The sequence below is a fragment of the Xyrauchen texanus genome, chromosome 4 (assembly GCF_025860055.1).
Source record: "Xyrauchen texanus isolate HMW12.3.18 chromosome 4, RBS_HiC_50CHRs, whole genome shotgun sequence".
NCBI lineage: Eukaryota > Metazoa > Chordata > Actinopteri > Cypriniformes > Catostomidae > Xyrauchen > Xyrauchen texanus.
The window spans coordinates 50470291-50486897 of NC_068279.1; the positions used below are offsets into that span (position 1 = coordinate 50470291).

General features: G+C 43.1%; 1 protein-coding gene across 3 annotated transcripts in view; it reads left to right on the plus strand.

Moving 5' to 3' along the window:
* Positions 1–5781: 5781 nt before the first annotated feature.
* LOC127643120 (rho GTPase-activating protein 31-like) overlaps positions 5782–16607 on the plus strand; it is a 42122-nt gene continuing 31296 nt past the window's right edge. The window contains exon 1 of one of the 3 annotated variants that reach the window (XM_052125697.1): positions 5782–6385. In XM_052125697.1, the coding sequence (XP_051981657.1) occupies positions 6286–6385 (100 nt within the window). In that variant the 5' untranslated portion in view covers positions 5782–6285. The remainder of the gene's footprint in view (positions 6386–16607) is intronic. The other 2 variants (XM_052125698.1, XM_052125699.1) reach the window with 2 other exon arrangements.

Consider the following 16607-nt stretch of genomic DNA (forward strand, 5'->3'; position numbering starts at 1 on the left):
TCGTTTCACGGTCTATTGGACAGATAAAAGTAAAAATAAATAGCAATAAATGTGTTAGAGATCTGAATGGCCCCCCTGGGGCTTTTTGTGGGTCTTCGAGAAATGGTGCCATTAGTGTGCTATGTATGACCCCATGACTACATTATAAAATGAACAGGATACTGAATTTAGTCACATAATTTCAGATTTGACTGTTTAGTGTGAAAAAAAAAATTGCATGCATTAACATTATTAAGGATAAAAGTTTCCATACATGGCTCTCCTTTTGTGTTTGCTAAGTCAAGGTTAGTGCTTGCATGGTCGAGTGTGTCAGCATATAGATCCCTTATATTTCCTTCCTTTTAGAACAGCAACATTTGTCGTTACTGTCTAACACACTGATTTCTGCTTCACATGTGCCTCCATCCCTCTCAGAAAACTCTGATCAGATGCTTTGAAATGAAATGTACTTGGAGTACTTTTTTTCTACTTTTTACTTTTAATATTTTTCTGAACAAACAAAGATCATTTCCAGCACATAACAAACAGTGAAAATGGTGGTGGTGTAAATAACACTTTAAAATGTTTTTGAATAAAACAGCAGACTCCTTTGTTTTGCTTAGTTACCTCAGATCAAATAAAATAAAAATAGTTGACTCAGCTTAAGCTTCATTTTTGACTATTCTCCAACTAATTAAATTACTGTTACTCTCTAAACCCTAAAGTTGTCATTTATAAAAACAATCAAATGGTCCCATTTAAACAGTACTTGAAATGTCACATTTTGGAATAATAACTCAAAAATCTATGTTTTTTAAACTTTAGCTTCGAGTACGACTATCTCAATTATATAGTACAAATTTGTGTGGAAATCCAATAAACCCTTGTGCTTGAATAAATCATGTATGTTTGGTCAAGACAAGGGGAATTATGGAGAAACATAATAATTGTTAAGAAAATTATATTGGTTTAATTCTTATGACTATTGTTGTGGTTTTGTTGTACCAGATGATTGTTGTGATTTGTGCAGTCACCATTAAGGTGATTAATGTTACCTCTGGTGAACTTGGAGCCTGATAAATTTAACCTCCTGTCATCCGAGCAAGACTGCTGTGTGCATTTTCCATTTCCCTTTTTGATTTGTAACTAGTAGCACTTAATACACAAGCATAATAATAATAATAATAATAATAATAATAATAATAATAATAATACTTTTCTAGAGCAAATAGTTTTCCTAAAAATGTATGTCCATATATTTGGACAGCGGGACTAAGTTGTTAAATTTTAACTAATACCGAACTATACAAAAAAGTAGTCAAATAGTTTATCATGTGTCCAGGAGTTTTGGTTATTTATATTGTTGAGACGTTACAGACATTACAGCTGGTTTTCTGTAAAGCTGCTTGTGAACAAAGTAATAGCAAACATCATCCAATCACTGCCAAACATGTTAAAATAAAATTATACATTAAAAATTCTAAATATATCTATCTTATCATTGTCTCATGCCTGCTCAACATGTTGAGTGGTCCAAACATCATCTGCAGCCTGACACTGAACTTTTGGTCGGATTTTAGGAGTGAATGCACTTGGCTGCATAGAAAGCTATGGGATATCCCCTTGCTCCCTAGTTAGTGAATGACTTAACCTCCAGTGTGCTGTCGGTCTGCACAGGTCTCAGAACAGTTTGAAATGCACCTTTTTTTCCATCCTAACTCCATGTAAAAGCCTCTCAAAGGAAAATGTTTTCATTCTCAATGTGAAATTGCACAGTAAATATAGGGTTTCTAATGGGGGAAAAAAAAAACTAATGATATTGTCCACTATTGGGTCATTAAGTTTAACAGTGTGCTGTTTCATGACAAATCACTCAAATTTAAAACAAATGGCATATCGGATGAAACTAGAGACTAATCTATTGATTCAAACAGGTTTTAGTTACCATTAAATTAGGTTTCTTACCAGATGTAATTTTGTTGCCATTTCTCTCAAAGACAGAGTCTGCTATGTTCGCCGCTATGTTGTTTTGTCACATGTCTAAATTTTAACCCTTTACTAACAGCCTAGAAGAGCCTTCTGAACTGAGATCAATCAGTTTAAATTAATTAAAATTATGCGTTGCGAATAGCGAAGCCAAAACACAATGTCCACGCAGAAGGACGCGGGGTCACATGAGTTTAAGGGAGCGGTAACATACCTTCGTACTGCAAAATTCTGTGGGTGAAATACAGTCATCTCAACAGAAATCTGCACGATCGTGAATTTCGTGTGACATGAAAGTCTGTTTGTTTATGTTTTATGCTGTTAAGTTAATTTATATCATTACATTTTCGTTGACTGTTCAGCTGTTGAACGGTTCCTGCCTCCTCCTTGCTCATCCTTATACGGTTACACTAGTTTACAAACTAAATAATAAAGTTAACTTTACTTGAGCCAAAGTAGTATGTTTATTTAGCTAAATTTCACACAATTATCTTGAATAGATATATAAAAATTGTTTTACAAGTGATATTTACATTGATTATTTTTCTTTCTTTTTTTATTGCATATCACATTATATAATATTTCATATCGAACATGCTCTTTACTGACACTTTTGTACAATTTTCAAAAACATTTCAGTGACAAAATTGTTGGTCATTGTGGAAATGACACCACAACTGAGGGACAGTCATAAAGAATGTAGAAAATGTTTCATTATTTTACACAATAACATTTCAATTGTTTATCACTCTTAGTTTATATTATCATAGTTTTAATAGTCATAGACTATTAATATTTTCATGATGACTTTTCCTATTTTAAGAATGAAATTCTGGGTCTTTGATGGGGTCAAACAAAACATTTTACACATTAATGACATTTGCACAAGCAGTGTTGGGGGAATCCTATTGCAAAATAATTAGTAACTGTAATCAAATTACTTTTAATCAAAAAGGTAGTATAATGCATTGCATTTCTTTAATTTATTGTAATCAGATTACAGTTATTGAATTTATTTAATTACAAGGGTTACACATATTTCTAATATAATTTTTTGGTTAATGTAGAATAGATTTAAAACATGAATTATGTACAAATATGTCTGTTTGCATTTACCTGAAAGCTAAAGAATCACTATTAATTAATTGTAATGGAGAAAATTGTGGTGTTGTATGTTTTTTTTTAATTTATAGACCATTTCAAGGACTGTTCGTTTGTGACGTCAAGTGACGTTAAATGTTCCATGAACATTTCCTGCTTGTCAAAAAGAGACTATTTAACAGAAACAGGCCACTTCTATTAAAATGTATAGGAGAAATTGGAATGGTCAACCCGCTTTAGAGGTAAAATAGCCAATCACCTTTTAGATACAGAAATCGCCTGTCAATCAACTGGAGAACACGCATGCGCATTAGCTATGCAAGATGGTATAATTGCATTTATAGCATAATCTGAGGTAAAGAAACACAATTTATTATATCAGTTGTGATGGAATTATATGCCCTTCCTGTGGATCATCATTGCCCAGATGCGCTGCTGGACCCGCACCCCGGAACCCCGGTGCGAATTGGAACACGCGACGCGGCCGACAGGCCAGGATGCCTGCCCGCTATTCCCCTCAAGTGCAGAGGCTCTGGGAAGCCGGACCGCTCGAATGAAGCCGCACAGTGTTGTCAGATTTTACTGCTCATTTGAAATGTTATTTTATCGTAATCTTGACCAACCGTATAGGATATTTCAGTCTTTACTCATTCAAGTAGAAAGGAGCTGCACTTTCATGCCGCTCGTTTACATAAAAAAAAAAAAAAAAGCTGTCCAAACTGCCCAAGAACGTTCCAAAAACGGCCACCAGGACTGACTGGCCTTGAAAAAGTATGTCTGGACTTTCCTAATGGTCTATACAACAGTTAGTTTTGGTCCTCGAATCTGGTTCGATGAGAGACGTTCCATGAGTACTTATTTCACAGGTTAGCAGCACTCGGAGACTTCACTGTTTGTTTGTACCACTCAGCGAGTGTTCATGCTGATCAAAGCTAAAGTGTAATAGCAGCACAGATGTGTAAAATAGCTAGTTGTGTGTCTTTCCACTTTTCCCTGTGAGATTAAAGATTTTTGCCAGCAGATGGCGACAATTTTTTTTTTATGTGTAATGAGCCAGTTAAGTTTGATGTGTATTGATTCAGTGCAGGTCAGTCAGTGAGTGGTTTCTTTGAAGTCATCAGCATTGTCTCCTACCCCATGATTGCTTGGACTACTACTACAGCTGGAAAATACAGTTAAACTAACAGCTTCAGCATTAAGGCTTATCACAGCTGAGAGACACAACAGATGGAGTAATCAAAAACAGTCAATGCGTTTCTTTTACCAGAGTTTCTACATTGGAAGATGTAAATATTCAACATGGCAGAGTACAGAACGGTTGCTATAGTGAATGACTCTTGCACACTGGTTCGGAGGGCTATTTTTACCAAGAGAAAATATGATATATTATTATATTATTAGAATTATATAATATATAATAGAATTATATTATTTTCAGCAAGCTGTAACACTACTGCTTGGAGTTGTGAATCATGCAATAGACGCACAAGCTCTATTGCTCTCTCTTTCTTTCTCTCCTTCTTTAACACACACACACACACACTTGTATCTCCAATGATTCTTAGAAACAGCCCAAGTGGTTGTAAATAGTTCTAATTGTGTGGGGGTTTTTTTTGTGACAGTCCTTAGTTTTTCCTAGTTTTTTTATTTACTTGTTCTTTGAATTGTTTCATTTGTGTAGTAATATAAGCAATATAACACTCACAATTGTGCGGTATGGCCTTTAATCAGCACGTAGGGCCATACAGCACTCTTGCACTTGTGATATTTCTTTATCATTGAATCGTGTTTTAGAATGTAACCTAAAAGTAAATGAAGGGATAAGTAAAGTAATCTGGTTACAATTAAAATAAATTACTAATTTGTAGTGGATTACTTTGAGTATATTCACCAACTCTGTTAAAAAGTCGTGAAAATAAATGGTATGGTACAAAGTTTTCAAAAAGTTGCATGATGCAATAATGTTGGTGGCGTTTTTGTTGTTGTGCTTTTACCTCACAACAAGAATATAATCATTCTCATTTTCTCCCCCTCAAAATAGAGTTTGAGTGGGCTACACATCTGTCTGTCACAATTGAAGTTAATGTTACATTTTCCAGATTTACTTGAAGCATCTCTTATTGAATCTATTTCAACATATTACATTTACGTTGGGTTGTAAAAGTTTTTAAACATCTGTCCACTGTTGTGGACACTATAATGTGACCTTATACCAAAAAGAAAAAAAAAAAAACTAATAAATATTTAATAAATATCAACCCCTGTGACTATAGACATGTCTATAGTTCAAGAAAATGGTTATCAAGCCGTAGTTAACAGAATTCATGTGTTCTTTCCCCTTCTCATCTGATCTCTACTGTTCTCCAACACTTTATGCCCCCTCTCTGTGTATCTGTCTCTCTTCCTTCTCTTGGTCTGTTTTTGTTTTCCGAACAAGGTTCCTTATACAGGAAATTGTGTATTCTGGAAGCATTCAGGAAGGCAGAGAGCAGATTTCCTGTTAAAGCCATGGCTACAAAAAAGGGGAAAAAAAGAGAGAGGAAGAGAGAAAGCGGAGTGGGGGGTTGGGTAAAGGGGTTCAGTAATGTCCGAACCGGAGGAGGAAAAGCTCTCCCCTCCCCTCGCTTCTCTGCCCTCCCTTTTGCAAGAAGTTCTGACATTTCAAGCTTCCTCTCAACGCCACCCTGATGACCTCCTGATCATGGACTAAAAGAACAGATAGATAGACAGACAGAGACTGGACAGATTCTCACAGAAAGGCATCTGAGAATGATTAGAATATGAAGAGGAGTGGAAAACAGTAAGAAAGGAAGTGGAAAAGGGAAAACAACAGGAAATCTTCTCATTGGAGCAGCATTTCTGCAAAGCTCCCAGAGATACATTTGCTCTCTGGGCAAGCAGTGTGTTGTAACTTTCCTCTCAGATTCTATTCATCTCATTTCTCGGCCTGTACAAGGGCAAGAGGGAGGAGAAACCCTGATGATGAAGTGACGTTGGGCGTGTACAGAGCTCTAGAATTCTTCTCCCACACCAGCTCTTTTGGTGCCTCAATCAAGATGTGAGTGGATGATTCTTTTGTTTGACACTTTGGACTTCATGATTTGGGATTTCTTTTTTGGACATTTCTGATCAAAACTTGAACCCTTCCCATCCCATGTGCCGTGGGGCCAATGGTTGATTCTAAGGTGTGTTTGCTCTGATCTGGATAACTGAAGTCTGATGAAGAATAAGGCTGCCAAGCTGAAGTCCAAAAGGAAAGGAACTGAAAATGCATTCAGCTGTGACTTGACTGCACATCTGCAGAATTCAGGACAAGACGGTAAATTCCTCTTTCCAAACTCTTTCCTATAACGGGCTGCCCTTTCTTCAAAGCCCCGACAGTCATAATAAGTTTATTTTATTATAAACCCACACTAGCGCTCCAGCCTGGGCCTCTACGTAAACATTAGCTACGTGTAATAAACCAACACCCAATTTCGCTCATTTTCTTATTGAAAAACAAAAGCTGCTCTTTTCAAATTGAATCCTCAAGCTGAAATGTAGGGTGTTCAAAAATAAATCCCAATACAATTCTAGCCTGGCTGGTTGTGACCAGTTTTGATTTACCAAAGAAACTTTAATAGAAAATAAAGAGCAAAGGAAATGTTGAGAGGCAGTGGATGCGGAAAAGGAGGCTAGATTTAAAACACTGCTTCTGTTAAATGGCAACTTACTGTGTTTATGAAATTTAATTATAAAAAGTTGACAAGTTCTAAATAGCTTTTTGGCTATTGGTAAACTTTATCCAATAGCCTGTTGAGCCTGACATCAGTGAAAATTTTGGTTCGTTCTGAGCAGAAACTGTATTTTTAGTTCCAGTTCCGGCCTTCTGCTGCAATCTTTCCAATTGGTAAACGATTAATAATGTTCTTTTTAAAAATGACATTGCAACTGGTGTATCACCCACCCTTAGCACAGAGTAGTGTAACCAGATCTCTCGAGAAAAAAAATAACTTACAGGCACTTACAATGGGAGTGAATGAGACCAAACAGTAAACGTTAAAATATAAAAGTATAGCCACAACACGTAAACAATATGCATGGTGACATGATTTTAGTGTGATAAAATCAATTACTAACGCTTTCTGTGTAAAGTTATTTCCAATTTTACAACTTCATTGCCATGACGATAAGTGCCTTAAATCCTGTAATCCCTGTAATTTTGTAGTCTGACACAAAACAACGATTTAAACATCTTTACAACTCAAATAATACACTAGTTTTAACAGAAAAAATTATGTGAGTGCTTTTAAAAATGTTACATTTCTAACTGTTAACCCTCCAAAAATTGGCCACTATTCACTTACATTGTAAGTACCACACTTTAACTCGATTTTTGCTTTTTTTATAGGAAAGGAGGGACAAGTCTAAATTCATTTTGTGGTAATCAATATTATGCAACATTCTGTCGATTGAGCTTAACCTGTATTAATGTTTGAAGTACAACAGTGGAATTACTTCCATTTTATGTGTAATACAAGACAGGTTTTGTTTCCATCCATTGTGTTTGTAATGGGAATTATTAATTATTATGAATATGAATGCACTAATCCTGCAGTGGATTTTGCTCCCCATATCCTAAACTCTGACATTACATCAGCACTGATCTAGGAACTGTTTGATCCCACCCATTGTGGGACAGCTCCATGTGACTAACAGAGTTGATCTGAATCCTGTAATTGTGAAATGGTCTTTTGTTTTAGAGCCTGAATGCTCACGTTTTGTTCATCTTGGCAGAAAGAATTGCTGTAAATTCTTTGAAGAGATTGTTACTCAAAACAACAACGGTAAAATAATTAATATTCTATGTTAGGTTAAAACGCACACATTAAGGTGTTCTCTTTTGACCTTTTAACTAAGAGAAACAGCCAATGATTTGTAGACATTTTATTGTTAAACAAGCTTTATCATGATTAATAATTATGTATTGTTTATGTATTCATAACCAGGGTCTGAAATTTTGATTCATTTCAAGTGATGCTGCTGAGCTCTGACCAAGAAGCAGATCTGTAATTAAAACAAATGATTAAAATAAAATTATTAAATGTTTAAAAAAATTATAATTTGGCCCACATAAGATGATGTATAGTTCAAACACGTCCAAGCAGTGTTTGCATGTATGCAGGAGAGAATGTTTATTTATATAAGCATGGCCCTACATCAGCATTGCTGTGATTCGGCTCGAGTGCTGTCAGTAATCACAGCAGTGCTGATTTAGGGCCATATATCATGATTACGAGTGTGACATTGCTTATATACAACAGTTCAATGAACAAGTACATTTAAAAAAATTACGGTCATAAAGACACGTTTGTGCATGGAACTACTTGTGTGGCGGATCAGAATATGCCGTTGCATCCAAGCCTTCGTTAGTTATTAAAAAAATTTTTACTTCAGAAATAGTATCACGGCTTGTTCTGTTTTGGACAAGTTACTGGATAAACATGGATGGATGGGTGTGTGTGTGTGATCACCTGTTGCCACACTCAAGCAGAGATGCTGTCAGCTTTCTGAAGATCAGCTTTCTCAGTGGAAAAAAGGGGGGTATCTCTCCCTATTTCGCGGTAACTGGTGCGCAAGTGTCTTTAACTATATAAACCGCAACGTCCTCCTCCATTTTAAACAGTGTGCCCACTCCAATGTGGAAAGTCCGATAAGAGCTAAGCGCCTTCAGTTTGTGTAATTAATCAGTTTGTTGTGTCTCTCAGATGTGATGAGCTGTAATCTTAAAGTTGTTTGTTTAAAGCTATTTCCTAGCTTTAGTAGTAATACGAGCGATCACAGAGCTGTTTTATGTAAACACTGGCTGACGCGAAATTCACTTCACGTCACCTAACTGGCTCATATCACACACAAAAATTATCTTTGCCACCACCTGCTGGCTAACATTAATAATGTAAAAAATAAAATACATGGAAAAAAAAAGACAAACAGAAGCTCTTAACACATGCACTACTCTTACACTTTAGAACCACATGTACGCAAGTGTAGTGATACACACAGTGAAGCGTCAGAGTGCTGATAGTGTGAGACCATCAGTGCCCATAGAACGTCTCTCGTCCAATCAGATTTGAGGACCGGAACTAACTTTTGTGTGTGTAATGTGTATACACACACACACACACACACACACACACACACACACAAACATTAGAAGAGTAGAGTGTGTATGGTCACTTGCTATTTTTTTTTTTTTTTTTTTTCACATTTTAGAATAATAATGGTCATCACAACTATGGAATAACATAAATGGAACTAATGTTGTAACTAAACAAAATCGAAAATAAATCAAAACTGTGTTATATTTTAGCATCTTCAAAGTAGTCACACTTTGCCTAGAATTTGCAGAAACATACTCTTGACATTTTCTCAGATACCTTCAGATCAAAAGATTTTTAAGATCATGAGAAACATTTCAGGCAAGTGACCCAAAATCTTTGAATGGTAGTGTTTTTATAAAGGCTATTGTATACTATGCTTATTATGATGCTGATTTTCACTTATTGTGGGCTCGTTTTTCCTGACCATGTCCTCTTATTTCTTTTCTTGAGAGATCTGGTAACACTGCAACTGGTTTATCACCCACCCTTATCACAGGGTAATGTCATTTTTTATAAATGTAAAAAAAAAATGTTTTATTTTATTCTAACTGGTTACAACTGGAAAGGTTTTAGCAGAAGGCACTGGAACAAAATATACATTTTCTGCTCTGAACAAACCAAAAGGAACTTTTTGTTTTCATTCCCTGTTCATAACAAAATAGCCAATAAGCCTTTATAGGGCCTTATCATTTCTGCATATTTTGGTTTCAAAACATTTGAAACTACCTCAATGCTATTTGCTGTAATTATTTTAGGAAAATTGTGTTATTGAAATCTTTTATCAAAATGTAATAATCTGCTCTCTCTCTATAAACAACTTTCCTTTTTAACTAACATCAGGCTCAACAGGCTATTGGTTAAATTTAACCAGTAGCCAAAAAGCTATTTAGGACTTGTTTTAGTAACTTCACGTTCAGATCTGGCTCAATTCTGGTATAAAACATTCGAATCCAATCAATTCCCAAAGTAAATACATTTTCTGGTTGATGAACATCCTTTCACACTTGGAAATACGTCACTGTAAAATGGTTTGTAAATGGGGTTTAAGTTTATGTCTGAGTTGTTAAAATGATTAGATCATAATTTGTTCTTAAAATGGATTTATGTATGGTAGAAATGTCTGAAGTATAATCCAGCATTACAACAATCATGTTGAGTTGTAGAGATCCCCTTAAAGCAGTGATAAGGTGAAAGCATTACCCCTTTGGCATGTCCTCCTTACACCACCACAAATTTCCATGCTTGCCCTGGCTGGTTTATGCTGGTTAGTCAAGTTATGCTGGTTCTCTTACGAGAGGTTCTCTCGTATTGCGTAAGCTAGCTTACGCTACGGGAAAGATTCATCTTTTCTGAGATATTGAAGCCAAAAAATTATCCTTAATTTTTGTATCCATTGTCAACGCAGTGCGGCAGCTGCAGACCTTGAGCGAGCTAGCTAGCGAGCTCATAGGTTGCTCTGCGGCAACTGCTGCAGCCTATAGACGAGCTTGGGCGAACTCGCATCCAATGAGAGGCGTCCGCGCGCTCACTGCATCAAAGCCCGCCAAAATGGGCGTGACTAGAGTGCATATAAGCGTAGTTCGTAGGCTGGAACCCTGATTTTCATCTCTTCAGCGAAGCTCTCCGCGATCGCTGACCTGGAAGCCGCGTCGCCGTTTGAGGGGCATCTAGCAAGCGTGGACAGCGCTAGAAGAAGCCGGCCGTCTCAGCCACCTTCAGCCATCCTGCGAAGCTACGCCATCCGACGACGTATCCTTTTATTCAGCAAGCTAGTTCTCACGAACTATTCACAAAAGAGTACGAGCGTCTTTTTCAAGATGCCTCGCTCCACTTGCGCCTCATGTCGCGCCCTTCTCAGCACAGGAGACCGCCACATCATCTGGCGCTCTCTGCCTGGGACTGGGGCACGCAGAGCTCGCCCTCACTGAGGGCGGATGCGATTTCTGCGAGGAGCTACCGATGTCGACCCTGTGGGCTCGACTCGAAGCAGTCAAAGCAGAAACCGCCACGCCGCTTACCCTCAGCCGCGCGAGGAAGAAGCGCCGCTCACAAAGGCTGCCGGAAACTGTGGTTGAAGCGACTGCCTCGCCGAGCCTCTCCCTCGAAAGCATCGCTCACCCTCCCCGCCCCGGACGCCAGCGAGTTGCCGCCGAGCGGCCGCGACTGCTGCCATCTCGGATGACGGCGGAGGATAAGGGCCGCTGTTACATCATGGCTTCGGACAGCGAGGAGTGGACAGGCTCCCAAGCCTCCTCCTCAGCCCAGGAATCCAGCAGGACCGCGCCGAGTCGAAGGGGACTTAACACGCCCCTCACACAGGCCGCCGACCGCCTCGGGCTCGAGTGGTCACCGCCCCTGAGCAGGCACCCAACAGACTCGACGGCTGCTTTCTTCAAAGCCATCGCCGCTCTACACCAGCGGCCGGGCCGCTCCCTTCCTGCCGGAATTACATACGGAGCTTGCAAAGTCGTGGAACGCTCCTTTTCAGCCAGGACCCGTTCACACGCCTCCACCTCTCTCGCGTCGGTGGACGGCGCCACTGAGAGAGGCTACTCCTCCATCCTCCCGGTCGATGACTCGGTAGCAGCACACCTTTGTCCGCCCTCCGCGAGATGGCGTTCCAAGCCTGTGCTCCCGTCTAAGGCCTACAGAGCGACTTCCGCCTATGTTGGCCGCGCCTATTCCGCCGCCGCTGCCGCGATCTGCTCTGCACTCAATGGCCGCTTTACAGATCCTACAAGCAGACCTTCTTCGAGTGGGATGAGAAAGGCAGGCACCCAGAGGCTGTTACTGATCTACGGCGCGACAGACCTCGCCCTTCGACTACCAAAGCTGCAGCCCAAGCTCTAGGGAAGTGCATGGCCTCGCTGACTGTGACCGAGAGACACTTATGGCTAACACTAGCCAACATGGGAGAAGCAGAGCGCTCCACGCTCCTCAACGCACCGCTCTCTCCAACCGGTCTCTTCGGCTCCGCGGTGAGTGGCATTGTTGACCGCTTCTCAGAAGTCCAGAAAGCCACCCAAGCCATGAACCTCTTCCTGCCGCGGCCGCTAGCTCCTCTGCAGGCCGCTCACGTGATCAGCCTCCTGCACGCAGCCTCTTCACAGCTCCAGTTCAACAATCTCAGACTTCTCAGCGTCGACAGGGCGGCCGCCTCGATCAGGCTCAGACAGCCGCCGCAGACCGCCGCCCGCTGGCCTCGATCTAAGGTAACGCTGAAACCCGAGCAGTCGAAGTCTTCCTAACTGTGTTGAACAAACGACGGCTCAGTCCCGCCGCGGCCGACCACTGTCAAAGCTTTACCCCTGTCAGTCCCCTTCTCTCAGGCTACTACAGTGGTGAATTTAGCAGCCAACAAGCCGGTGACACTGCCCGCTTGCTCAGACTCAAACGCCGCTTTCACGGCGACCCAAATAAATCTTGTAAAGAGCAAACATGTCTTATGTGTAGAAAAAGTGCCCACAACCCAGTGTTCGCCCCTACACACAAGCATAACACATCCCGTGCTCCCTATCAGAGCACGCTCTCATAAAGCTGTTACGAACCGCCGAAGCGCCATAGTCAATGAAGGCGCTCACAAATGCGTACGGCGCACCATTCTCTGCCCGCTCTGTCACACGACCAGCCCTATGTGTAGAAAATGTGCCCACAATCCAGTGTTCACTTCTGCACACAAGCACTGCATGTCTCGTGTCCCCACCAGAGCACGCTCACATAAAGCGGTTACTGAACCGCTCGAGCGCTAGAGTCAATAAATGCGCCCACAAATGCGTGCGCTGCGCTCATTCTCTGCCCGCTCTGTTACACGGCCAGCAACCATTCCTCTGTGTGTGAGTCCCGTGCCCATGACTATGCTTACGCATCACGTAACAGATGTGACTCTTTCCCCATTCATTCCAATCGGAAGTCACTCACAAAACAGCCTGTTCATGCTGTCTCGCGAGCAATCATGCATGAACACACTAAACGCGCCACACATTTTGTTCAGTGCTCTGTGTGCGGCAATCAGAGCTGAATTGGCCATTCACCCTCTAGCGCTACGCTTCAAAGCGTGGGAAGCTATTCCTGGGATATCCAAGTGGGTGTTAAGCACAATACAACAGGGCTATTTGCTACAGTTCGATCGCCGCCCCTCGCTTCAGAGCTGGCTCGAAACCACTGTGAACACGGAAGCAGCGTGCATGCTTCGCTCAGAAATAGCAAGCCTTCTGTGCAAAAGGGCCATAGAAAAGTGCCACCCTCTCTGAGCGTAGTCGGGTTTTACAGCCGTTATTTTCTTGTTCCCAAGAAAGACGGCGGCCTCAGACCCATATTAGATCTCAGGGTTTTGAACAAGGTGCTTGCAAAAGACCGCTCAAAATGCTTACAATCAGGAAACTCCTCGCGATGTGCTGCCAGGGGACTGGTTTATTTCTCTCGATCTGAAAGATGCATACTTTCAGATTCAGATAAATCCCCGCCACAGGCCATTCTTGAGATTCGCCGACGGCCAGGTTTATCAATACACCGTCCTTCCGCTCGGCCTGTCCTTAGCACCTCGTACTTTCACGAAGTGCATGGATGCGGCGCCGCACTCCCTGCGGAGTCAGGGTTTGCGAATTCTGAACTATTTGGACGACTGGCTGATTATGGCTCAGTCACATATGGAGCTTCTGTCTCACAGAGCAGTTCTCCTCAGCCATCTGAACAGTTTGGGTCTTGCAGTCAATTGGACCAAGAGCTCACTACAGCCCAGTCAGACCATTTCCTTCCTGGGAATAGAACTAGACTCCGTGGCAATGACGGCTCGCTTATCTACACAGCGCGCACGCCGTGTTCAGCGACTAGCCGCATCTTTTCAGATGAACAGCCTCACGCCTCTGAAGAAATTCCAGAGAGTGCTAGGTTACATGGCCTCAGCCGCAGCAGTACTTCAGCTGGGTTTACTGCACATGCGCTCGCTTCAGCATTGGCTAAACACCCGCGCGTCTCGCCGGGCTTGGGCCACAGGCCGCCAGCCCATCAAGGTGACTCAGACCTGCATATCAGCTCTGCAGCCCTGGACAGTGGCCGAATGGTATCAGCGGGAGTGACAATGGGAGCTGTATCTCGCCGAAAGTCATCTCGACAGACGCCGCCCAACACGGGTTGGGGCGCGGTCCGCGAGGGCTCTCCGGTTTTCGCCTATGGTCAGTTCAGGAAAAGCTCCTTCACATAAATTGTCTGGAAATGATAGCGGTCGAGTACGCCGCGGCGCTTTCTCCCGGTCATTCAGGGTCACCACGCCCTGGTCCGCTCGACAACAGATCTGTGGTATCCTACCTAAACCGCCAGGGCGGTGTCAGATCCAGGAACCTCTTCCATCTGACAAAACGCATACTGAGTTGGTCCCAGTGCCACCTGCGCCGCTGAGGGCGACGCGACGTGCCAGGCCACCTGAACGACGGCACGGACAGACTGTCCAGAGACAATATTCCCCAGGGAATGGTCCCTGCACGCTCAAACAGTCCAGACGTTATGGCACCTATTCGGCAGAGCAGAGATAGACCTCTTTAGCGCCCAAAGAGAACTCTCACTGCCCAATATTTTTCTCGAAGCGAGGACGCACTGGCCCAGGACTGGCCCAGACGCCCGCTTTACGCCTTCCCTCCCGCCTCGCTATTGCCACAGGTAATGCAGAGGATCAGGGAAACGCGTCACTCGGTGCTCCTCATAGCCCCGCTTGGGAGAATCAGACATGGTTCCCGGAGCTTATGCAGCTGTCACTGACAGCGCCATGGCCCATCCCAGTGAGAGCAGATCTCCTCTCTCAAGCTCGCGGCACAATCTGGCATCCCCACCCAGAGCGCTGGGCGCTGCATGCGTGGGTGATCAACGACTACCCGTCGCTCTGCCAGAAGGAGTAATAAACACCATCATACACGCTAGAGCCCCTTCCACGAGAAGACTCTATGCGTCAAAATGGTCTGTGTTCTCAAAATGGTGCACCGACAGAGACCTGGACCCACGGACATGTGGGATGTCGTCGCTGCTCGTATTTCTACAAGAGCTGCTGGATAAGGGCAGATCCCCATCCACGCTCAAAGTGTACGTGGCGGCCGTTGCGGCGTTCGCTGAACCCCTGCACGGCCAGTCATGGGGTAAAAACGAGCTGGTCATCCGCTTCCTCAGGGGAGCTAGAAGGATGAACCCCCGCGCTCCCATCGGTTCCTATCTGGGATCTTTCTATAGTTCTCGAAACTATGAAAGCCCCCTTTCGAACCACTTCAATCCGTGGATTTGAAATACCTTTCACTCAAAACCGTTTTTCTGACTGCCCTGTCATCAGTCAAGCGTGTGGGAGACCTTCACGCACTGTCTGTCAGCGCTGCGTGTCTTGAGTTTGGACCAAGTGACTCCAAGGTCATTTTAAAGCCTAGACACGGCTATGTTCCCAAGGTGATCGGTACTCCTTTCAGAGCACAGGTCATTTCCCTATCGGCGCTGCCAGCACCGGATAGCGAACGCGGCGCCAATCTCCTTTGCCCGGTCAGAGCACTGAGATTGTATACTGCGCGCTCCGCTGCTTTCAGGCGCTCCGAGCAGCTTTTCGTTTCGTTCGAGGCGCACCAAAGGTCTCGCCGCCTCGAAACAGACACTATCTAGATGGATAGTGGACGCTATTGCTGCTGCATACGCGTCAAAAGACCTGCCATGCCCGTTGGGCATTAGGGCTCACTCCACTAGAGGCATGGCATCCTCGTGGGCATGGTCCAGCGGAATTTCCATTCACGACATATGTGTGGCAGCGGGATGGACTTCCCCTCCACCTTTGTCAGATTTTACAATATGGAAGTGCCCGCTCTGCAGGCAAAACTACTAGCGGTTTAATACGCTACAGCTCCCCTGGTGAGCTGCACTGATGGGACACATTCCACACAGACCGGCACCGCCGCTCTGTCGTTCCCGTCCTACTATGTGCTTATGTATTACACAATCAATGACCCGCATTCTTGCCGGCCAAATATTATTTCCCCACTCATAAGGGCTCCCCGGGTCCCCCTTAATTCCCTGGGGCTCATACAGTGGATGCTTGGCGCGACGGCGTTGACAACGGGTTCCCGTAGCGTAAGCTAGCTTACGCAATACTGAGAGAACCTCTCGTAAGAGAACGTATCGGTTACCTAACGTAACCTCGGTTCTCTCTAGATGAGGGAACGAGTATTGGCGTAGCCGGCCGTGCTTCAGCGCCACGGCGACTTTTCGCTTCAGTCAATGAAAACCAGGGTTCCAGCCTACGAACTACGCTTGTATGCACTCTAGTCACGCCCATTTTGGCGGGCTTTGATGCAGTGAGCGCGCGGACGCTTCTCATTGGATGCGAGTTCGCCCAAGCTCGTCTATAGGCCGCAGCAGTTGCCGCAGAGCAACCTATGAGCT